This window comes from Engraulis encrasicolus, chromosome 11, assembly GCF_034702125.1.
Source record: "Engraulis encrasicolus isolate BLACKSEA-1 chromosome 11, IST_EnEncr_1.0, whole genome shotgun sequence".
Taxonomy (NCBI): Eukaryota; Metazoa; Chordata; class Actinopteri; order Clupeiformes; family Engraulidae; genus Engraulis; species Engraulis encrasicolus.
The window spans coordinates 29,899,720-29,924,719 of record NC_085867.1 but is presented as its reverse complement, the minus strand read 5'-3'; the positions used below and the strand labels follow the sequence as shown (position 1 = coordinate 29,924,719).

The 25,000-nt window shown below is 44.6% G+C and overlaps 1 protein-coding gene across 2 annotated transcripts in view; it reads right to left on the bottom strand.

The window, feature by feature from the left end:
• scai (suppressor of cancer cell invasion) overlaps positions 1–25,000 on the bottom strand; it is an 81,443-nt gene that overhangs the window by 33,075 nt on the left and 23,368 nt on the right. The window contains exon 3 of one of the 2 annotated variants that reach the window (XM_063210416.1): positions 13,076–13,190. In XM_063210416.1, the coding sequence (XP_063066486.1) occupies positions 13,076–13,182 (107 nt within the window). In that variant the 5' untranslated portion in view covers positions 13,183–13,190. The remainder of the gene's footprint in view (positions 1–13,075; positions 13,191–25,000) is intronic. The other variant, XM_063210417.1, reaches the window with a different exon arrangement.

Here is a 25,000-nt window from a genome sequence, read left to right as displayed (position 1 = left end):
CTCTCTCTCTACTCTCTCTGGCTCCATCCTTTGATTAAACCTCAACTCAACCTCCACCTCAGCCACAGAGTTGTAGTCTTGCAGATGTATTTACAACACTAGTAGTCTTTCATGGTTTCAACTATGTAGTCTAATACTAATAATGTTATAATTACACCTGTAAGAAAACTTCTACTTCTGCTTTATACAACTCTGGGGTGCATTTCTGGAAAGCGTAGTTGCTAACTATGTTAGCTACTTTGTTGGTTGCAATGCAAATTCCCATTGGCAACTACCAAAGTTGCTAACTGCTAACAACTACGCTTTCCAGAAATGCACCCCTGCTCAGCAATCACTTCGGAGCTATTCTTGCCAAAAAAGTTTCCATGAAGGCACACCATCAGCTCGTTCATGTTCATCGAATCATGTGGTTGGCCCACCCTGCCTGGCTGGCTGGCTATATGCAGGTCGGTCCTGGTAATGTTAAGTGGGCTATCTCTATCTCTCCTCTACTCTACTCTCCATCTCTCCTCTCCTTTCCTCTCCTCTCTCTTCTCCATCTCTCCTCCATCCCTCCTCTCCTCTCCCTTCTCCATCTCTCCTCCATCCCTCCTCTCCTCTCCCTTCTCCATCTCTCCTCTCCTCTGCTACGCTACGCTCTGCTCTCCTGTCCGCACCCCTCTCCTCTCCTCTTCTCCTCCATGTCTCCTCTCCTCTCCTCTCCTCTCTTCTCCATGTCTCCTCTCCTCTCCTCTGCTTTGCTCGCCCCTCTCCTCTCCTCTCCGAGTCCGCGCCCCTTTCCTCTCCTCTACGGCACTCTCCGCTCCTTGTCTAGGCTCTCCTCGCCCCTCTCCTCTCCACTCCCCTACCTTCTCCCTCCTCCATCTCTGCTGCTCTCCTCTTCTCTGCTCTGCTCTCCTCTCCATCTCTCCTCTCCCTTCTGCATCTCTCCTCTCCTCTCCTCTCCTCTCCTCTCCTCTCCTCGCCCCTCCTCTCCGGGCCCCACTTCTCGCCTCTCCTCTCCGCACCCCTCTTCTCGCCTCTCCTCTCCGCGCCCCTCTTCTAGCCTCTCCTCTCAGCGCCCCTCTCCTCTCCTCTGCTGCACTCTCCGCTCCTCTGCTAGGCTCTCCTCTCCACTCCTCTCCCTTCTCCATTTCTCCTCTCCTCTGCTAGGCTCTCCTCTCCTCTCCCCTCCCTTCTCCATTTCTCCTCTCCTCTGCTAGGCTCTCCTCTCCTCCCCTCTCCATCTCCTCTCCATCTCCTCTCCCTCTCCCTCTCCCTCTCCCTCTCCTCCTCTCCTCCCCTCTCCATCTCCTCTCCATCTCCTCTCCCTCTCCCTCTCCCTCTCCCTCTCCCTCATGTACCTCTAGCCTGATTAGGGAGCTGTGCTAAGCAGGGCAGGGACTGGAGGCTGCTGGGCTGTTACCTACAGCAGTGGTTCCCAACCAGGGGTACGTGCACCACCAGGAGTACGCAAGCTCACGGCAGAGGATGCGTGGAAAAATGCAATGATGCAATAATGATTAATATATCCATGGAACAAAGTCTGGTGAAAGACTGTTTTGATCTCAGACGTCAGGTGGTACAGCCATAGCTAATACCTATAAATTCATTAGTAATTGGTCAATAATGTACTGCAATGAATACACTTCTTAGATAATCCACTAAAAATAAAAACAAAAAAGGAATCCATACAATAGTAGGGGGGGGGGATAAATGGCCTAAAAATCAAAATTTTGGAAAATGATTACGCCCACTTCAGGGATGGTGCATTGGGTCATTTGAGAGATATTTTGTATTGGAAGTTGGTACCCATCATGAAATAAACCCCCCACCCCACCCAAAAAACTAAATCGGACATGTTTTTTGCCCTGTTTTACCCCTTTTAGCATTAAAGATACATATACATATCTTGAGAGAATACTTTGGTTCACCTGTCAGATGTTGCAATGTTCTAATGTGATAAGGTACATTTACAAATTACATTGTGGCTGCTGGTTGACTGCAAGCAAACCATTGAAATCCCCAAGCAGACAGCCATTTTCTATCAGTGAGGCGAGGCTCAGCTGTGATTGAAGTAGGCAACACTATGTTTGGACGTTGGAAAAGTGCTGGGGAATCTGATAAGGTCTTTGACAAGGATACTACAAGGATATACAGTGCCATATACTAGAACAGGGGTGGGGAACCTATGTCTTGAGGCCGTTTTATGCGGCCCCCAACATAATTTCAATATTATGCAGCTTCATATGAACTGTGACATATTTTGTAAAGGAATCTTAGAAATTCCATTTGCAACACAATTCAGATATATTCAGGGGACCTAGAGAAGGTGGGGTCTGTTGTAAAGGTGGCTACAATATAGGCCTTAAGTGCAGGGGGAAATCCTGGTTTGCGTTCATAGTTACGGCCCTTGGAGGACTTTTACGGCCCTTGGAGCAATTTGAAGTGGCAATTTGAATGAAAAAGGTTCCCCACCCCTTTACAGGCAGCATAAGGCCAGCTCTACAGGTAATTGAGTCCTTAAGTCTGTCTCTAATTGTGGAAAAGCTTCAGGTGCATCATACGTATTCTGGTTTACTGGTATGCGAATCAACATATGCTGGTGAAATGTGGAAATATCCTATCTACTCCTTTCTGTGTAGGCAATGGAGTTAGACAAAGGGGACTCCTATCTCCAGCCTTGTTCAACCAATACATGGACAACCTCTCCAAACAACTGGGGAGGTGTAAGACAGCATGTCTGATAGGAAACACGGTTTTAAACCATTTGATGTATGCAGATGATCTGGTTTATGTCCCCCAGCACTGTTGGGTTTCAGCAACTCCTGAATGTGTGCTCTGAGCATGGGGTTGAGTTTGATGTACAGTATAATGCAAAAATAGTGCTGTGTTGATATATAAAGCCAAGGAAGATTATAAAGTTCTAACGTTTTATCTGCCAGGGCAATCAATATGTGTATCAAGCAGTACAAAATATCTTGGGCACATTATCACTGAGCAGTTGGGATATGATGCTATAGCCAGAGATGAGTGTTGCATGTCCAAGCAAATATGTTAGTAAGGTAAGTTAGTTCTGATGATGTGAAAGTAAACTTCCTTACTGTACTCCTATGTATGCAGTCCCATTATGGGTCAGCTACAAAAAAGACCCTGCGTAAATTCCAAGTAGCATAATGAAGTAACTTAGTATAATGATTGCTTGACTATATTGCTGAAAAACCCTAGAAGTTGCAGTGCTAGTTAAATAATTTGTGACTCAGGACTAAGTACTTCACAGGCTCTCTTTAAGAAATTGATGTTTAAGTTCATTCGTCGTCTGGAAAGCTGTCTCAAAACTGTATTATAAGGATTCTCACAAGCCCCAGATGCAGCTCTGTCAGATATCAATCATGTATGTGGAAGCATTGGAATGGCTGCCTCTTAAGAGACTGTCATGACTGATGGTATTTTGTACATGCTTATGCAAGATTTCTCCCCCCTCTCTCCTTCTTGTGATGTCTATTTTCATGTATGGAGAATTCAGGGCAATTGGGCCACTTTTTTGCAAGTGAATGGCCCAAAGTCGCCCAATTTACCTGAATTCACCAATGTTGTATGTCCTCTTATTGGGCCTAGAGCCTGCAATATATATTGGCAGACTGTAAGTATAGTGAATGCATACAAAGGGCAGAACAGCTTAAAAACTCTGTTTTTGTGTTCTTTTTTAATTTTAAAGAGGGGGTGGGGGGTTATTTTTAAGATACAGAGTCACCTTGAGGTGTACCATTTCTTCTATTAATAGTGTTAATTAAAAATCAAATGGATTTGAAAGCATTTATGCAACGGTATATAAGCAAACAGTAAAAATAGCTTATGCATACCAGGCGGAATGGGCAGAAAATGCCACTTTTGGGTTCTTTTTTTCATTTTCAAGGGGTGGGGGGTTATTTTCAAGATACAGAGTTACTTTTGGTGTCAAAGTTCTTGTATTTATAGTGTTAATCATGTCCCAAATGGGCGTGTTGAAATTTTGAACTTGATGATTATCCCCCCCCCCCTAACAATAGTGGTTGTACGTGTGCTACTGCTAAAACGCCATTGACCCAGGCACATGGGGATAGAGAAAGAAATAGTGAGGGAGTGCTCATGGCATCACAAAAAAGGCTTAGTACGCAAGTACAGGGATCCGCAAGACAAAAAAAGGTTTGGAAACCCTGACAGTACCCCCACCCCCACCCCCACAGCCACAGCTACAGTACCGCAACCCCCACACTCAACCCTGCTGTCACAACGTGTCACACCACACTCCTGGGATAACGTAAATACAGGGGCACTCTGTGGCCCAGATCTCTGTCTCTAGAAAGCGAAACTCAGGCGCACACACACACACACACACACACACACACACACACACACACACACACACACACACACACACACACACACACACACACACACACACACACACACACACACACACACACACACACACACACACACACACACACACACACACACACACACACACACTGTAGTCCTTCCCATACACACATCAATATTGGCCTGGTTTAGGTTACCTCAAGAATTTACGTGGAAAGAGTCACTCTGACCCAGATGATCACGTATGCAAGCACATACACACATGGGCACACTCCCCGAAGCTATAGTATTCACACACATTCATACACTAATTTCACACACTAGGTAATCCTCCAACATGCATTACACACACACACACACACACGCACGCACATACACACACACACATGTGCTCACAAGCTCCGTACAAGCTGTAGTCCTTCCCTTACACTCATCAACATTGGCCTGGTTTAGGTTATCCCAAGACTTTATATCCATGGCATATACTCAAGCACATGGGCACACATTCATACACTAATTTCATACACCAAGCAACCCAACGTGCATTACGCACGCACGCACACACGCACACACGCACGGCACTCCATCATCAGTGTTTTTAGAGGACACCCAGGCTGGCGAGGGCTAGAACTGGGAACGCTGCTGTTGCCGCTGCTGCTGCTGCTGCTATAACTGGCGTCTGCTGCCTTACTTATCAAATGCGATCTGGAATCATGTTTCAGGGTAGCAGAAAAGAAGAGGAAGCACAAAACACGAGGAGGACGAGCGAGGAGGGACTAAGGTGACCCCTATTCGCAGGCCAGGCTGTCGCAGGCTTCACTGCACTTGGCGTAATGCTCAGCTGGGGTGGGAGAGTTTAATTTGTCTTGTCTGGAGAGGTTTAACGGCTGGCTGTGGCACGGCAGCCTGAAACAAAACATATGTGCACCTTTACAAAAAACCTGCTGGCATGGCATGGGCTACAATACCACCAGCCAACACAAAAACAACAACAAACAAAAAAATAAATAAAAATCATGATTTCAGCAACACCGCCCACCTACACTGAGAGATGTGTAAAAACAAACTGTATCGCGCACGGCGCTGCCACGAGACAATCGCACCCTCTCAGGCTTTCCAGACTTTGTTACATAACAGAGTCTCTCTAGAACTGACTTTGCACTGCTTCCCTTCACGAAATTAAAACACAGGGCATAGAAGGCAGCCCGAGTGGTGATCGCATCACTGTAACAACAAATGCAACCATGCAACAGCAAATGCACTCTATGTAAAGACATGTACCCATGCAATAACATGTGCACCTATAACATCTGTGTAATAACATGTAACAATACAATAACATGTGCACCTGTAACATAGCAATGCACCCATTCCATAACAATTGCACATTGGATAGTTCAGGTTAGTAGATCAAAATACAGCTAATTTCTGAATGCTGCTCTGTCTTGCCCTTTAATGTCTAACCTGTCTAATGTCTATTGTCTACTGGGAGACATGACAATACCACTTTTTTTTTTTTGAAAATCGATACGAGTTATAGTAAATTCATTGCTGTACTTGCCGATACCGAGTAAGCTTACCAATACTGATACTTTAACCCCCAACATAAAATGAACATAAATGCACAGTTTTTTCCACCTGCTGTGATATTCGTTTTATTGTCCATTTCCATGTGGATTTAAATGTTAGCAAATGTGTGAGGCACCACTTTCTTGTCAATGGAACTTGACGATATGCAGGGACGCAGGAAGTGGGGTGCTCCGGGTGCTGCAGCACCCCCCATACTGGACAACAGACGCAGCTGCACTTGTGTATTACCCTAAATTCAGACATACTTTTAGTGAGTCTTAAATATGGCCTACGTCAAATGCAAACTAAAGGTGGCTTTCACACTCTCCCTGTATCAATAGCCAGCAATGGCACGAGCTGCTTTGGCGCTTAGCCTACTTCTCTCGCCGATCACCACAAACTCTTTGGCCGTCAGAGTGTAATCACATTCGGGAAGCAGTATGCCTGTCTGTGTGTGCGTGCGTGCTTTTGTGCGCGGGCGGGGAGACAGTGCAGGGGTCCTGATCGTATGCATCTTGAGATACACCGTCGTAATTGCAAGAAAATCTAAATTGTTTGAAAGCCCGGTCACCTCTCACAAGTGCATCGCATAGCCTAGTCATGCATTTCAATTTCACACATGTAGACTGCCCATGGAGAAGAGAGAAACTGTCACGGCAGCGCGATTTGCTCTTGAACACGACCTCACCTCCACATTAGGTGCGCGTTTCCCTTCCTCAAGAAGAACTTAATAATTTTGAAGTGAAATGTTAAACAAAAAAAAGGTAAAATCTAGTCATCCTTGGTTAGGCTACATAAAACATAAAGAAGTTAGTCAGATGGGATTCGCCATTCTTCATCCTAAAATTGATTAGAATGCAGGAAATTGCATCTAAAAAACACGTTTTTTTCTGGGAGAGGACTCCCAGACCCTCCGCCGACCACAGCACCCCCTGCTTAAAATGAGTTCCTGCGTCCCTGACGATATGTTACATTGTTTCATGTAATAGCATGTAATACCGGTGCCTGTTATCTGCAAGTGTTTGACGAGTATGAGTATGAGTATAATGAGCAAGTATGAGCATCTCTAATCAAAACAAGGAATGTAATGTCAAGAAGGTGTGCGGAACACACTGGCTTAGACTTGGACTTTGACACACACGTGTGATAACAACATATACATGTATCTACCGTATACAATATCAAGCACCTATGCAATGCACCCATGTAATGACTGCCATTAATAAACACACCCACCGTATGCAATAACAAAATGTGGTAACACGGTAATTGGTGTAGCTGTGCAATACCAATCACTGATTTACTCATCCCTTGAAAGCCATAAGGGAGCCCTCCCTCCACCCAGCACTGACCCTGAAACACTCCGCTCCATGTGTCAGGAGGAAGCAAGCGAATATGCTGAGGACGAACACACACAAACAGAAGGGCAAACAAGAGCCCTTGGGTTGACACCAGTGTGTTGTATCGTGTTGTATTGAACATTGCACGGGTGTATATTATACACATGCATGTTTGCACACGCACGCACGCACACACACCCACACGCGCGCACACGCAGGGTGTGACCCTGGCCAAATGCTACAGCAGTGGCTTGTGGATTGATGGCACGACTGATGTCATGATTATGACTGAGGGGAAAAGGTCGACGGCTGGACTGTCACTACAGCTAGACAGGGGAGCACTGGGACTCTGTGCTATGTGCGTGTGTGTGTGTGCAGTTGCGTGTGGTGTGTGTGTGTGTGTGTGTGTGTGTGTGTGTGTGTGTGTGTGCGTGGAATAACAAGGCTAGTGAAACTACACATGCAAACCGGTTTGGACATTTGCGTGTGTGTATGCATTTCTGACTCAGGCAGACCAACACATGACCCGGAGAAATACCCAGCACTGAAAAAAAGAAAGCCATTATGTAAGGCAAGAGAGGGACAGGAACAAAGAGAGAGAGAGAGAGAGAGAGAGAGAGAGAGAGAGAGAGAGAGAGAGAGAGAGAGAGAGAAAAAGAGAGAGAGAGAGAGAGAACGTGACCAAGAAAGAGCGTGGAAGAAAAAAAACGGAACAAAAGAGTGAATCAACATTATTTTACTGACGGAAAGAAAATGGAACGCACAAAACAAGCATGCCGATACACTCAGAAGAAGGCATCAAGAGGATGTCAAAAGGATAGGTAGAGAGAGAGGGGGAGAGAGAGAGAGAGAGAGAGAGGGAGAGGGAGAGGGAGAGAGAGAGAGAGAGAGAGAGAGAGAGAGAGATCATTACATAGAGAGATACCATAAAGAGAGAGAGGGGGGGGGGTGAGAAAAAAGCAAGAGAAAGGTAAAAAATGGGAAAATGAGTGAGAGGGAAAGAAAGAGAGAAGGAGAGAACGAAAGAGAGAGGGGTGGAGAGACTATGTATTGTGATGTGAGCACTGACAGATGAGCATCTGTTTGAAGGGGGAATTTAAAATAGGCCGTCATTGGCAGCAGAGTGATCAGGAAAGTGAACTCTGACAAGGTGCTGATGCATCTGGAGTGACAGCTCTGACATTGTGGGCATGTGTGCGTGTGTGCGTGTGTGCGTGTGTTCTGCTGTGTGTCGGCCTGTCATCACTGCACACAATAGGCAGCTAATAGAGGAGATGAGATTACAAGGAATGCCACAGCTGAAGCAGAGACGGACGGACGGACGGACGGACGCACATGGCTGTGTGATTGCTGAAAGACATGCATTTAACACAGAACACACACACTCAACAAGACATACAGAAGCTTTTAGTCTTCACTGATCGAGAATTACACACATGGTGCATCAGCTCAAAGTGACTGAGTCAGAGAGAGAGAGAGAGAGAGAGAGAGAGAGAGAGAGAGAGAGAGAGAGAGAGAGAGAGAGAGCGGGAGAGGGAGAGGGAGAGGGGTAGGGGGAGAGAGAGAGAGAGAGAGAGGGAGAGACAGAGACAGAGACAGAGACAGAGACAGAGACAGAGACAGAGACAGAGACAGAGACAGAGACAGAGAGAAAAGATAGATTTTACACACGAGAGTTTACGCACAATCAGCCCATGCATACACTAAAGTCCACAACCACAAATACAAGTGCATGCAAACTACACAATGCACACACGCACGGGCTGCATTATAGCCAGCCACACAACGGAGGGAGAAAGGACGAGAGGAACCAAGGAGAGGAGGAGGGAGGTGGGGTGAAATGGAGAAAGAGAAGGAGACAAAGAAAGAGAAAGGGAGAGTTAGAGAGAAAAGATACAGAGAGAGAAGGGAAAGATACAGAGAATAAAGACAGAAAGAATGAGACAGGGAGAGAAAGAGTAAGAGAGAGAGTGAGAGAGCGCGCGCGAGAGACAGAGAGAGAGAGAGAGTAAGAGAGTAAAAGGGAGAGAGAGAGAGAGAGAGAGAGAGAGAGAGAGAGAGAGAGAGAGAGAGAGAGAGAGAGAGAGAGAGAGAGAGAGAGAGAGAGTAAGGGAGTAAGCGAGAGAGATGGAGAGCCCGCAGCTACTGACATACTTGTCCTATAAATAGCAGCAGCTAAAAATGACTGATTAACTCAAACACAACCCATTGGCCGTGGAGGAATGGTGAAAAACACGGACTAACGCGAATCCTTCTCTTCCTCCTCCTCCTCTTCACTCTTCCTCCTCCAACCCCCCCACACCTCCTCCCTCATCCCTACTCTTCCTCCCCTTCCACCTCCTCCTCTTTACTCCTCCACCACCACCCACCCCACCACCACTCCAACATGAGAGCGTTAAAGGAAGAGAGTGTAGATTAGATGGAGACCAAACGCTGTCGTCGTACACGCTGTATGTTGCGTGTGCTGTGTGTTGAGTTACGTCTGCAGGGGGGCGGCCAACGAGGTTTCACCACGCCGCTCTGTCCATTTGAATGGGCTATGGCAGTGGTTCTTAACCTTTTTTTCTTGAAGCACCCCCTAACCTGTGCCCAAGACAAGCCGCGTACCCCCAACCCAAAATTCTACATGTGTATACGCACTAAAAAATGATTTCAATGATTAATTACAATGATTCTGGCTTTAGACATTAATCAATACTTTAATGACTTTACATGGGGACCAAAACGTGTTATAATTTTGTCTTGATTTGGCCTAATTATTATGTTTGGAAGCAGAATGTTGGTCCCCCTGAAATTTCTGGCGTACCCCCAGGGGGTGCCCGCACCCCAGGTTAAGAACCACTGGGCTATGGGGTTGGGTGGTGGGTGGGAGTGTTCATTTGAAAGGGCTATGGGGTTGGGTGGTGGGTGGTGGGTGGTGTGGTGGGAGTGTTCATTTGAAAGGGCTATGGGGTGGGGTGGGGGGCAGCACCTCAAGCATGACACCGCGTCAGTACCCACACACTAACCACCGTCACCTCATGTTAGACAGGATGGAGGAGGGGGAGTGAAGGGAGAAGAGAACCGAGGGGATAGAGAGAAAAAAGGAAAAAGGAAAGTGGAGAGAGAAAAGAAGAGAGAAAAAAAGAAAAGAAAAAAAGACTAAGGCCTTGGACAGTGGTGAGTTGCTCTTTTATGTTTGCATGCATCATGCTTCCTCCAGGCTGGCTCTGGCACACAACCTTGAACATATTCATACACAGCTGCCATTTGTGTATAACATCAGATGACTGGAAAGCTGAAACGTGACAGGCACACACACATCACTGACACTCCAAATGGGGTAACTGCCCAGGGCCCAATGCTACATGGGGGCCCACTTTGGCCAAATCTACCTTGCTGAATCTCTTAAAAACCTGGATAAACAGCGGTACACTATAATATGAGGCTATGTAATCAGAGTCACACGAGGCAAGTAGTGTCCCCATGGCAGCAGCGAATTTCTGTTGCTAAACGCCAAGATGCTAAGCTGTGCCCTGACCAAAAGCCATCCCTAGCCCTAATACCCTGTTACTCATTGCGCGGCTCGCGAGCCTCAGGCGGCTCGCGACGCCTGACTTGGCGGCTCGCAAGGTTATAGAAAAAAATATTATAGCCCAACACAATCAACAGACCTGCATTTAAAATCTGCCATGACTACATGAACACGCTTCACAGTCATCTGCATCACGCCAAGTAGGCAAGGCTATGGGCACGTCTACATCAAGATCTCTTTTTTCCACCTGGCTGACCCGGCACCCCATGAGTCATTGTTTATGACAAATTTGATTCGGGACGCGCAGCAAGCCACATTTCCCCTTCGAAGTGAGCCGCGAAAATCAATCACAGCTCTTATTTGAAAATGCATTGGCTGTCATTTTTATGGACGTTTGTTCACATTTTCATTGGTGGCTTAGTTTTGCATTATTTTAAAAATAGACGGCTTTACATTCTAAATGGCTGGGGGTCGTCTATCAGCAGAGAAAAGAGCGCCGAAACTTAACCTAATTCGGCAAACTTCACAACAACGCCACAACAACACTCAATGGCGGAGACCAATAAATGATCTTGCCCACATCAAACGAGTAATTCCCTCATACATTGCGAATGATGCGTGCAAGCGCCTGGTAGCCTCGCGCAGATTGCATTGTTGGTGACCACATCGCAAATCGCTGTTCATTTTCGCGTCTGGTGTAACTCTCTCGCGCAGATTTCTTGGTGACCACCTCCCAAATCGCTGTTCATTTTCAGTTTAATCTTGCGCTGTCAAACGGACAATGAAGGCAAGCAGAGCGCGAATAAAGCACGTTGGAATGCTGCAAGTTGGAAACTTAAACTTTCTCTCTGTCTCGCTTTCTCTCTCTCTCTCCGCACGGCATTGATTGACAGCTGATAGAACTCAGTGCTGTCGGCGACGTCGCATTTTTATAATAAATTAAGAAGACCATCAGGCAACCATCCTTCACAAGCTCAATAACTCTTGAGCCAATCTGGTTATTCCGTCTTCCTTACATTGTGAATGACGATCCGGAGGTCTATCCATCAGCCATCAAAAATATGCTGGCTGACAGCGCCAGAGAGGGAGAGAGAGAAACAACAAAAACTGGACTCGTCCCTCTGTTTTTGTGTTGGTTTTGACTCTGGTTGCATGTATTGGCCATCTGTCAGCGCCAGGTTAAACTGAACTTCCCTAATTGCTCTTTGATGTAAAAGCCCCCTTTCAGCAGAGGTGTCTTTTACTGTTTAAAAGTGAGCTAGGAGGCCTAACAGCAATTGCTGACATAGGGTAATTAATTAATAATTCAATAATTTAATAATAGGCCTACTAATAATTTAATAATTAATACTACTACTACTAATAATAATTTGCATAAATAATACTACAACCATGTATAATGAGGCCAACACTATCTGATGTAATTCCCCCCCTGAAAGGGGGGGAGTGGGGGGGAGGGGGGTGTTGCGCTCCATGCGGCTCTCCTCCTGACTTTTCCCCCCTAATGTGGCTCTTGAGGAAAAAATAGTGAGTATCACTGCCCTAACCTGTCTGAAAAAGCAATGTTTCTGACGCCTTACTTTTGCCAACAACAGTGAAACAGAGCAAGAAAAGTAGTGAAATTGTGCCCAGACCAAAACGACTCCTAACCCTAACCGGTCACAGGGCGTTGTAGAGCACCAGTTAACATGCCAACTTGAACTGTCTATCGTGTGTGTACCAAGACTTTGCATGTTATTCATCCGCAGTGTCATGATGACATGTTGGGAAGTCCTACTTTAAAATGGACCCAGAGACATGAGGAAAAAGGCAGACGAGTCAGTGAGAACGAAAGGCAGTGGTGTGGTGTGGTGTGGTGTGCAGTGCAGTGGTGTGGTGTGGTGTGGTGTGGTGTGGTGTGGTGTGGTGTGGTGTGGTGTGCAGTGCGCTGGTGTGGTGTGGTGGCACTGTGGTGAGCTGTGCTGTACAGTGCTGTGCTGTAATCCACACACTCATAAAAATGCAGAGCCCACATAAAACATCCGTATGGGCCTCCTTTAAGGAGTCAAGTGACAACAAAGACTAGTGCAAAGCTTCAAAAAAATGCTACATGCTCAGCGAATACAAATGGACACGAAAGGTCTGTCAGAAAGTCGCACACACACAGTTCACAGCCAGGGAGAATAATATTTGTGTATTATTCGAATATACAAATAGTGGCCATCGATTTTTGTCTAGTGTGTTTTCAGAAATTCCCATCCCTAGAAAGAGGCAGACGGGTCAGTGGGAATGAGAAACTGTGCTGTGCTGTGCTGTGCTGTGCTGTGCTGACCTGAGGCCATTGAAGAGCTGTTTGGACTTGTCCAGCAGGTAGCAGAAGTCCGTCACCGTCTTCCTCTCGCCCAGCGGGATGTCGTCCTCGGCCCCCAGCCCCGTCATCGCACCTGCTGCACCATACAGTACACACACACACACACACACACACACACACACACACACACACACACACACACACACACACACACACAATATACAGATTAGAAACTCTGTGGAATGTCGTCCTTGACCCCAAGTCCCATCATCTCACCTGCTGCACCAACACACATACACACACACAAAATAAACACAGATTAGAAATACAGTGTAATATCATCCTCAACCCCCAGCATTATCATCGCACTTGCTGCCCACACACACACACACACACACACACACACACACACACACACACACACACACACACACACACACACACACACACACACACACACACACACACACACACACACACACACACACACACACACACACACACACACACACACACACACACGAAAATGTTTTAGTTGCATTTAAGGATTGAAAACATACAAACGGTATGAAAATCCCCCCATCACCATCACCCACAACTACACAGAGTAGGCCGGATGGTGTTAATAATATGGAGCTGAATGAGAGCGAGTAGGAGGGAGGGAGGGAGGGAGGAATAGAGGGACTGAGTGTGAGGCGGAGCGATTGAGACGCAGGGCGTTGAGAGGTGACGGCCGCTCGATGAGCAGTTAATAGCGGTGGACTTGCAGTGGGCGTGACGGAGGAGAAGCCCGAGGAGCCAGCAGCACAGGCCGATAGAGCTGGCTCTTAATAATACAGCGGCACCACGGGGAACAACGAACACAGCAGCAGAGATGCATACAGTAGAGGTAGAAGGACTCTTACAGATGTAATTACAACACCGGTAGCATTATATGATATGACGTGGTTTCAACTTAAGGTAATATTTAAGAGCACTTCTACTTTATACAACTCACCTCCCCCCCCCACACACACACACTGCAGGGTTTCCCCACTATTACAATACATTAAGTCGTGTTGGATAAAAGCATCAGCTAAGTGTACAGTTATTTACAGGGTATTGGTTACAGGCTCTGGAGCAATGTATGGGGTTAGGTGCCTGGTAATTTATTAAATTGCTTTAGAAAAAAACAGAAGTTATTGATACGGTATATCATTTGAAACAGCACAACATAGTCTTTCACAATGAATGATAAGTCAATTACCTAGCATGGGTACCAAGTCAGATACCACGGACCCACCCCACCACGCCCATCTTTACTGACAAATGTTTTGCTCTAAACACTGAACCCCCTGTCCAAAACAGACTCCAATGCACCAGACGCAGAATGAGGGAGAGGGCAATGAGAGGGAGACAGAAGGCGGCGGGAATGGGACCAAAAAAATTAAATGGGAAAAGAATAGAGAGGAGAGGAAAAAACATGCATGAGAAAACAGGGGAGATATAGAAAGGTGTAATGAGAGGAAAGAGGTGGAGAATGGAAATGAGAGGGAAAAAAAGAGAGATGATGGATGGAGGCGGAAGGCGAGGAAAATGGATATGAGAGAGGAAAAAAGGGAGGGATGGGTGGATGAATGGATATATTGAGGCATAAAGAGAGGAAAATACAAAGCAAAAGAGAAAAGAGAGGGACGAGCAGCAGAGTGGAAGATAATGAGAGAGATGGAGAGAGAGAGAGAGAGAGAGAGAGAGAGAGAGAGAGAGAGAGAGAGAGAGAGAGAGAGAGAGAGAATAGTATACGGGTAATAGGAGTGCATGGATGAGAGCAATGAGATGGGGGTTGGGTGGGGTTGGTTGGCACTTGCTGTGCCATATGCCACCAGACTGGTATGGAGCCTCCATGAAGCTGGGCGGTAGCACACAAGGCTCTGCTGGGCTTTGGCCTCTCTGACCAGCCAGCCTTGCCCAGCCCCTCCCAGGATGCCCATGCAGTCATGTAGGGTCAGCAGACACAGCCCCATTACGTATTCTATCACTATAGTATTTATACGGCATGCACCTCTACACAATATAGTGAATGGTGAAATGGTAAAGAGACTAGGCGCTTTTCCATTATGGCGAGCACTGAAAGTGCTTTACATGTATGCCCCACATTCACCAATTTACACTCACATTCGCACACCGGCTTCCACGCAAGGTCCTACCCTGCCACCACCAGGAGCTATTTGGGATTAAGGATCTTGCTCAAAGACACATTGATGGGGGTCAGGAGGAACGGGCCTTGTACCTGCAACATTTGTTTTTTCGATTTAGAACAGAATTGAAAAAATTAAAATAGCATTTGATTTTTCGTTTTTCCCTTTTCAAAACCAAAACCAAAAGTCGGATTACGGTTCGTTTTCTCGTTTTTTTTTCCATTTTTTCAATTCTGTTCTCAATCGAAAAAACAAATGAACGAATGATACACGCAATCAACCTTTCTGGTTGGCAGGCTGTACCACATGAGCGGCTTCGTTTCATTATCTAACCTCCCATCCCCGCCTTGTGCTTGTGGCCTTGCGATGGCGATATCTTGTAAAAGCACTTTTCAATGCAAAAGCATTTCAAAAAGTTAATTTTCTCACTTGCAAGTCGGATGTTGAATGGGGAAAAGTGCGCCAAAGCCTTTTCCTAGGCTGGGAAAGCAGCTGGGAAATTGTATCGTTTTCTCCACGCAGGCGCCAGGGCATCAGCGAAGCACAAGGCCACAATCACAAGGCGAGGACAGGAGGTTAGGTAATGAGGCGGACCCTTACTCATTTGCATTCCCTCATGTGATCAGCTGTTTAATCCAGCACTACTGGCAGCCAGCACATAGAAGATGGCGTCCTACATATACACTCCCACTACGCTCTGCAGAGTAATACAGCCTACAGACTAATACCACTTATACTGTATAGGAAGTAATCCATGACGAGAGCAGCGGCTGTGCACACAGGGTTAACACTCCCAGGGCATAACACACACTACACACACACACACACACACACACACACACTACACACACTACACACACTACACACACACACACACACACACACACACACACACACACACACACACACACACACACACACACGCGCACACACGGCTGAACTGGCTTTACATCCCCCAGGAAAAAAACAACTCCCACCACCACGGTCACATGGACAGTTGCTCGTTTTCCAGATGCTGACAGAATGGGCCATTCAATGTTTGTGGGGATTGTTTTTGTAAGGTCTCTTTCCTATTTCATATTTACCGTGTTTGAAGGAATAATGCAGTGCACACTTGATCTGACCGCTATTAAAGACTGCTAGTCCATATGGGTGGGGGCAGACACACACTCAGACACACACACACACACACACACACACACACACACACACACACACACACACACACACACACACACGGCCTTGCTGATCACATGATGATCTCCTTGATCTTTTCAAAATGCTTCATTACGGCACGCCTTTATAAAAGAAAATAAACTGCAAACATTTTGCCGCTGAAAGTTCATACAACATTGTGACCAAAGCACACGATGCCTCCTAGCCTGCATACCGTAGCTAGTCTTTGCCACTGTGTGTGTCAACCCATGCTGATGAGATGTTTATCTGAATGTTGCCATCACCATCGGATGGTCCTAAGGGGATATACACTCACTGTATAGTACTGGTTGTTGGGAGATCTATCTCTACCTCCCCCCTTTTTATAATGCACACAATCCGCCTAAGCCTTGTGTACAGCATTTCCATGGCTGCACTCCCTGATGGCATTAGAGCGTTTCCCCCCAGAGACACGACCCATAATCCTGACACGGTCCCCAGAGGAGTGGTAGTGGCAGCAGTGGCAACGGCAAAGGCAGCGCTACAGTGGACTCCCATGAGGGCTGTTTTTTCCTCTCCGCTGCCACCTCTGGCCGTACAGAGCCCGACTGTGCCCTTCTAATTAGCATTTTCCATACGAGTTCAATAGCACCTGCTGCTGCTAAACGGCTAGCCTGGCAGGAACAGACTTTTGCTTTGCTTTCGCTTGGCTATGCTAGTACTTCCTGGTTGGCAGGTGTTTTCTACTGTATGTAAGGTTGTGTATTCAGTCAATCGCAACTGCTTACAAGAGAATGCATACTCAAACTTCAATGCAAACAATCGAATATAATGCCACCATGTCCCTCCCTCTGTTTGCTGACTGGAGACTAAAAAAAACAATTGAATGAGGAAAAACGGAGCCTTTGCACAGCTGCCTGATGGCATTGTAGTGAAATACAATACTAATAAGTGGAGGCCCTATGGCAACACTGGCCTGCTGGCTACCAAATCAGCCCATTATTTTGCCCATTACTTTTGACCCAATCCTAAATAACAGTCAAAACATTTGCCGGGTCCACTTCCTCATTCGCCAAAAGTTGGTAAGTTTTGTTTCGTGTTACGTCTTAATTTCTTTCATGATTGTCTCAAAGCACTGAGGGAAAAACACTGACAAAATTCAACACAATGTTTATAGAAAGACTCCAGACTGTAAAGATTTTTGTTTGAGTGTGCAAGAGAACTGTGCAAAAAGTCAAACTTGTGTGGAGGCGCGTGATGCTTATTAGGCTCTCGGTGGACTGGACTGCAATGGGTACTGAGCGGCATCAGCCATTGCTTTAGGAGAGCGGTTAGCGCTAGCGGTGTGACTCACTTGTTCATTCCCAGAGACAGATTACTGCAAAGGCCAACAGGGCCCAGGCCCAGGGGCCCAAGAGTCAAGGGGCTCAAGCCTCTACATTTGCATTCTCATATTGCATTAAAATCACACTTCACTTCACAACTGTATTTTCACATGTTCTTGGGGGAAAACCCCACACTCTCCCAACAACATAGATTCTCACACCTGGCATAAAACCCTGAATCGTTTCGTAAACTAGCAACAGCCATTGAGGTGGGGAGGGGGGTGGGGGTGTCTGTCTTGTTGTCTGACCTAGGGGCCCATAGAATCATAATTCGCCTCTGCTCTTTCCCCAGCTGAACTCACCTTCCCTGTGAAAATGAGGAAGTGGGGATGATGATGAAATTCACACACACACACACACACACACACACACACACACACACACTGTTGGATTTTAGCCATTTTGTTCCAAACGTTGTAAACCCATTTCCAAATCATTTTCCAAACTTACTATGTGTTGGCTAGAATCCAGCGTGTTCTTTTTAAAGAGTCAGAGAGCATGGTGTCCAATTCTTGATTTCAGCGGGTTTATTTATCCAAAGCATCTGGCATGAAGTTACAAATAATTAAAGCATTTTTGAATTCTGTTCTTCTGTGACCTCACCCTAACAGCAACAGCCTAGGAGAATTCTGTCTTTCCCTAGTGTATCTGTCTTTTTGTAGTAGAGTGACCTTCCCCCGTCTGTCTCCAAGCTGTGGGGGCTCCCATTGTGTCCAGGTAAACCTAGGCCCCTTGGCCAGACCTCCTGAGGTGTGTCTTGATCACACAGAGAAAGTGGGTTGGATGTGGCTGGTAACCCTTCGCAAAATATACAGCATATGATCATGACCCTTATTAAACATTCTCAATGTCAATTTACAAAAATGTATGCCAATATATTTTCAATTCCCTCTCTTGATTCGATTCAACATCGAATCACAAAAAAAAATATCTTAGCATGTCCATCTGCCATGTCTTTATCTGAAATGCAATCGAACGGCTATCACTTGGGTTATGGTTGGAGATTCATAGGCCTACCCATAGTAGCCTATAGGTATTGAAATGCAAAAAATCTGTTCAACCCAAAACAACAGTTCAAAAATAAACAACCAAACCTAAAAGAAGAATACAAAACAAGAACTAAAAATGCAGTCAATATATTGTCACCCCTTTTCTCTGGAGTCCCTCTCTTCAACTGAAAAAATATCGTGGCAACATCATAAAAATAGAAATGTTCTTTTTTGCCCCCGAGAGTGTCAGCTATGGTGAAGTGCTTCTCAATAGTTTGTTAAACTCTTTAATAGGAATGATAAGCCCAAAGAAAGAAAGAAAGAAGAATAAAAGAAAAATTCAAAATTGTTCCAAAATTGCATTTTCATCGCATCACCCAGAGAGCTATAAAGACAATCCACAACAAAAACCTGGAATAAAAGAAAATGTTTGCGCACCATTTATCATGTCAGACCCTGCCCAACTTTTATGTCACACTTTCCATGGGTTGAGAAACCATAAAAACGTAAAAACCATAAACCATAAATAAAAAATTTTTTAAAAATGCATTTCTGAAACAACAGCAAAAAATTCAATTTCAGCCCTTTGCCTCTTTACTAATCTAAATTCATAAATCAACTTTCAACTTCCAAAATTATAGTAAGGAAAAAATCTGAATTCTTAAAAGGGGGAATATTACTTCTCTTTGAAAGAAGAAGGGGGGGGGAATACTTCTCTTAGAAAGCTAAAGATACAGTCAATGACATGTCCCTTATTCATCCACCATTGACAATGAAAATAAACTCTCCCTCTCTTTAATCTGTATGGCACAGCCAAACAGATTAATCTTTAAAATAGTGGAGGTGTGTGCCAAAGTTTATGTAAGTTATCCCTTCAACAAGCAGAGTGCACCCCCTTGTTTCCAACTCTAGGACTTTGTCGTCCCATATCATAGATCGAACCAGCGTAGTTCTTTGTGTCCCGTCATGGACACCCTACAGTACTTTGCTCAATGCCCTGGCAGAGAACCACAGTTCTCCCATCTGACTCCGTATAAATCTCCTTGGATTTCTCAACGTTTGCAACTGCCAGACAATAGAGAGCACGTACTTTACTTCATGACACCTGGTTTCCTCCAAGTTGACCGCTGATTGATCACATGGTTGCACTCTGTTGAGATTCTGTATCAATTTAAACTATGGCACCTCACCGCCTCTGGGTTTTGAGCCCAAAATTTTGGAAATAAAATTAGAACTGGGGGATGAACTTGGAAGACGGCAAAGTCTGTACAATAGCTGTTTAATTAAAGTTTCATGTTAAAATGGCATTGTTTATGACTTATCGCTGAATATTACTTTTTATAACTTTTTAGTTTTCTTAAAAACCCATATCAATTACCCATATCATAACATACCTAACCAAAGTGAGTTTTCTTGTTTAATAAAAACAAAATGTATAAAGGGAAAATTGGTGAAGTCAACTAAAGAAATAAAGCACTGTTTAAAGTAACCCAAAACGATGAAAATATAGTCATGGAAACTATAAACTAGAAATCCTATGAAGCTTATTTTAATATAGTATCTCTAACTCCTGCATTTTGATGGAACATAACCAAATAAAGTCATATTTTCCTGAAAGAAGAACACGTTGTAACAAGAAAGCCACCTCTCTAAAAAGCTGAAAATGATTCCTTTGTAACCCAAATAGTAAATAAAATGTTGAAAAATATCCATTTGAAACCCAAATAGTAAATAAAAATGTTTCTTACTTCAAAACCAAACTCTTTGTTGACCAAAAAGAGAAAGAAAGACCCATCTGTTTTTTTTTAAATAAAGGAAAACACCGCTTATTAAAAGAAAAATGCTCACAAAGAGGTTCAAATTGATTCATTTGAAAACCAAATCAAGACGTAAAATGAAAGCATTATCAAAACCAACTTGAAGAAACCGAATGAATAAACTCAAATCAATAAATGAAACAACCCAAAAAATGTGTAAAATAAATGTCATGACGTCACTGTAAGTAGGCCTCTGTTAAATTGCCATATTAACCATGTTCTTTTCATTTTTTTTAAATTCAACCTTTGCACGTGCACTCTCAATTTTTTTTACATGAACACACATAACACAGAGACAGACATAGGGCCCATTGACATACAATGACAGACACACAAGGAATACATATATGTTAGTCTCCTGTTCTTGGGGAAAAAAAGGGAATGAAACCTGAAGTTAATCAACCATGGTTACTTCTTGATGATAACCTGTTATGACACACTGATTCCTTCTTATCGTTAACCTGTAGATTAAATCAAATTCACATATAGCATACAAAACAAGAGATATGTTCACATTCCCCAATGTGTATCGGTCCCCTGGTTTCACTCCATGGTCATGTTCCTGAAAGGACTAAATGATTAAGGCAATTCAGAGTATATTCCTCTCTAGGTGTCGACTCCCAATCTCATTGTCTCCAGACATCCTGAAGGGATTAGGTCAACAACGAGCTTTGCACAACAGGCAACCGTATCCTGTTATCGTCTCCTAAGAAGAAAAAAATGGACAATTAGTTAATCTTCACTTAATTAAATCACACGAAACCAGGTCGATTAAATGCAACTTAATCCTTTTTCAAAACAAATTGTATGATTTTTCCAAACCTGAATGAATTAAAATTATTGCTAATTGATATCCAAAATTTGAAAAGCTTGCCCATTTCATACAATTCTTTTATCACCCCAGTGTCAGTCAGGTTTCTGCTCCACCTCTAATGAATACGGCCAATTCCCCAGGGTGTCAAAGGACCCCAGGGTGTCGACGCCCCCCAAGGCATGCCCACACCCAAATTCTGAAACCCTGATCCATGGTGTGGCGAGGGTTGTGGTAATAGGTACGCTTGCTGTGGGGTATACCCATAACCCCTTCTATATTGATTTGGGATGTTTGGGAACCCTCTCCACTGCACTTTGGGGCACATTCTCTTCCAATGACCCAACTCACCACAGCCATGGCATTTGTCCCATGACCTACGCCAACCAGTCCTATGCCTCCTGCCCAATTCCCCTGGACCTCTTTTCGCTTGGTGGAGGGTCTGTTGAACCATTTGATACTCAGATTTATTTTTTGTGTCACCCACTCTGTTGCGAGCCTCCTCTAACTGCAGTTTCAATAGTTCCAGTCGTGCTGCGTCTGTCTCCTCTTTTGCCTCCTGCTCCTTAGCTCTTTGTATCTTCATGTGATGTTTCAAGTGCCTTTCCCATTGTTCAGTGGTACACCCTGCCAGGTCCGGATTGTCCTCCATGGCCTTTCGAATTATTTTGGGTACGCTTCCCATGATGGCTTTTCTGAATTGCAATGTCTGCCACTGTCCAGAGCCAGGGTGACACCCTGCTCTATCAGTCCAAATGTCCTTGCACCTGATCAGAAATTCTGATATGTCTTCATTTTCTTTCATGGTGAATGAGTGTGTGTGTGTGGTCCCTGTAGGAACAGGAAACTTTGCTCGCATAGCTCCTCCCAACTGTGTAGCATGAGAAGTGAATGATTCTGAATCCGCCAAATTGGTTGTACCTGCAATGGTCTCTATCTGCATAACATCAAAGCTGGTCACTTGTCTCTCCAATATTGCTCTCCAATCTCCAATAGCAAGCTTGTGACCCAAAGTGAGTTGAAAAAACTTGCTCATCCATGACCCTCCCCCTTCTGACGGAGGGGGCATTTTTTCAACGATGCAGTTCATGTCAGTGAAGGAGAATGGTTTGTACTTCTCTCCCCCCTGGGGGTCTTTGCATATCAATGGCAACATGTTCTGAGGCACAGGTAGTGGTGACTCCACTGTGTCTCTGCTTTCGTTTGTCTTTCTCGTTTCACAACATGCCCCTGTCTCCACTTTTGAGTGCAACTTGCTCCTTCCATTTCCTGTCTCTCTTTCCACTGTCTTTAGACACTGCTGTGATAATTTAGTAGGAGTTTGTTTCACTTCTTCCAAGACATTTGCAAAGTATGATGCTGGTGCGGGTGGCAGAGATACTGAGGTGGGTCTGTTTTGTATCAACAAAAGTTGATTCTCTGGGCATGTCTCCGATTTTGTCTGTGCAAATTTCAAAGCTGCGCTGGCTAATGACATATTATGGAGGCAACTCCTTTTGTACTCTAATTGTTCCTTCTCCCTTTTCCAGTTATCTCTGAAAGAGAACCTGGACTGCTTCCTGTTTTTTTCATGTTCCTCCAACTGAATTTGGGCATACTGTACTGCTTTGATGAGATGTGGCAACAGGTCACGCTTTTCAGTATCTCTTGGCACATGCTTTTGCCTCCTCAACTCTTCCCAAATTTTGTCATACTTTTCTCCCGTTCCTTTCCTTTCCTTTTCAATCGATGCAGCCATAAGCTGTTGTTTTATGGCTTCCCATTGACCTTTCACAGTGGATGTTAGCACTGGAGGTAATCCTCTGAAGTCACCCTTTCCTCCAAGGTCCATTATGTTTATGTCTTAACTCCTCCTTTACTGCTAAACTCCTTGAGCTTAGTTAGTTAAAATTAATTCTTTCAATGATTAACATACAAAGGAGACTGCTATTCAATTCACATAGAAATAGGCAACATTCACACTGTAACTACCAAATTCCACTCTTAACTAAACATCCGATTAAATCTCTCATGGTCAACCTACACCGATTCCCACAATGCAGTTGTAACAATCATACCAACACATTCAACGAGGCCCACACTTCAAGCACCATTTTCCCCAGCTATAAACACTCCAATAAATAACCAGCAATGCAATATTCCCAACAAATGCTACCACAATACTTCCCAGCAACGTAACTCAGAGCAATGTAATCTCAACACAGTCCAGTATCCACACAACAATCAGCCAATAATACATGTGCCATCCATTATATCAACAAAATATGGGCCCCTCTGCCCAGCCATAATGATTGTTCGTATTTTTTTTTTTTTTTGCATGACCTTTGCCTTAAGCCAGTGTTCCATATGTATTTCTTGTGCACTTTAACCTTAATGCTTTAACCATTTGTTTAGACATGCCTACAGTAGGGTGACAACAATAAAACCTTGATCTGCCCAATAACAGTACTTAGATAAATCATTGGTCTGCTTACCATTTGATTACACATTGTAGCGGCTGTTAGTTGTTGTCACCCAACTGCCCCTTCGTCCATTTCTTGTCTTTTTGTCCACCAGCTCTCCTTCTTTATCACGTCGGGGTCACCAATTGTTGGATTTTAGCCATTTTGTTCCAAACGTTGTAAACCCATTTCCAAATCATTTTCCAAACTTACTATGTGTTGGCTAGAATCCAGCGTGTTCTTTTTAAAGAGTCAGAGAGCATGGTGTCCAATTCTTGATTTCAGCGGGTTTATTTATCCAAAGCATCTGGCATGAAGTTACAAATAATTAAAGCATTTTTGAATTCTGTTCTTCTGTGACCTCACCCTAACAGCAACAGCCTAGGAGAATTCTGTCTTTCCCTAGTGTATCTGTCTTTTTGTAGTAGAGTGACCTTCCCCCGTCTGTCTCCAAGCTGTGGGGGCTCCCATTGTGTCCAGGTAAACCTAGGCCCCTTGGCCAGACCTCCTGAGGTGTGTCTTGATCACACAGAGAAAGTGGGTTGGATGTGGCTGGTAACCCTTCGCAAAATATACAGCATATGATCATGACCCTTATTAAACATTCTCAATGTCAATTTACAAAAATGTATGCCAATATATTTTCAACACACACACACACAAAAGTAACAGTCCTTCTTCCTTTAGCCCCTTTTCATCATTTCGGGGAGATGAAATGGCCCACTCCTCATTATTTCACAACAAAAAAGGTAAAAGAAGAGAACAGAGATGTTGTGATGGGAGAAAACACAGATAATTGGATGACCCCTCCAAAGCATAAGCTTACTGCACATAAACAGTCATGTGTTGGTGGGAAGATGTAGCAGCAGATGACGACTGGAAGATTATTATGTGAAGATGTGGCTGCAGATGTCGTTAGCCGGGACAGCACATCTGCGTATATCCATTTAGCGTGTCCATAGTTAGGAGTTGGCAGTGAAAAAAAAAGAGGTCACACAGAGGTGACGGTGGCAGTAGTCTGGTTCATGTTTAAATCCAACCAAATCTCGTTGATCTGTCTGCAAAATGTGAGTGAGAACTGGCCGTCACAGCAGCTGAAGGCATTAAAAGTATGCCAGTCTGGTCAAACGCAAATTTATTTTGTAATGATTGCTCTTACACCAGTCTGACT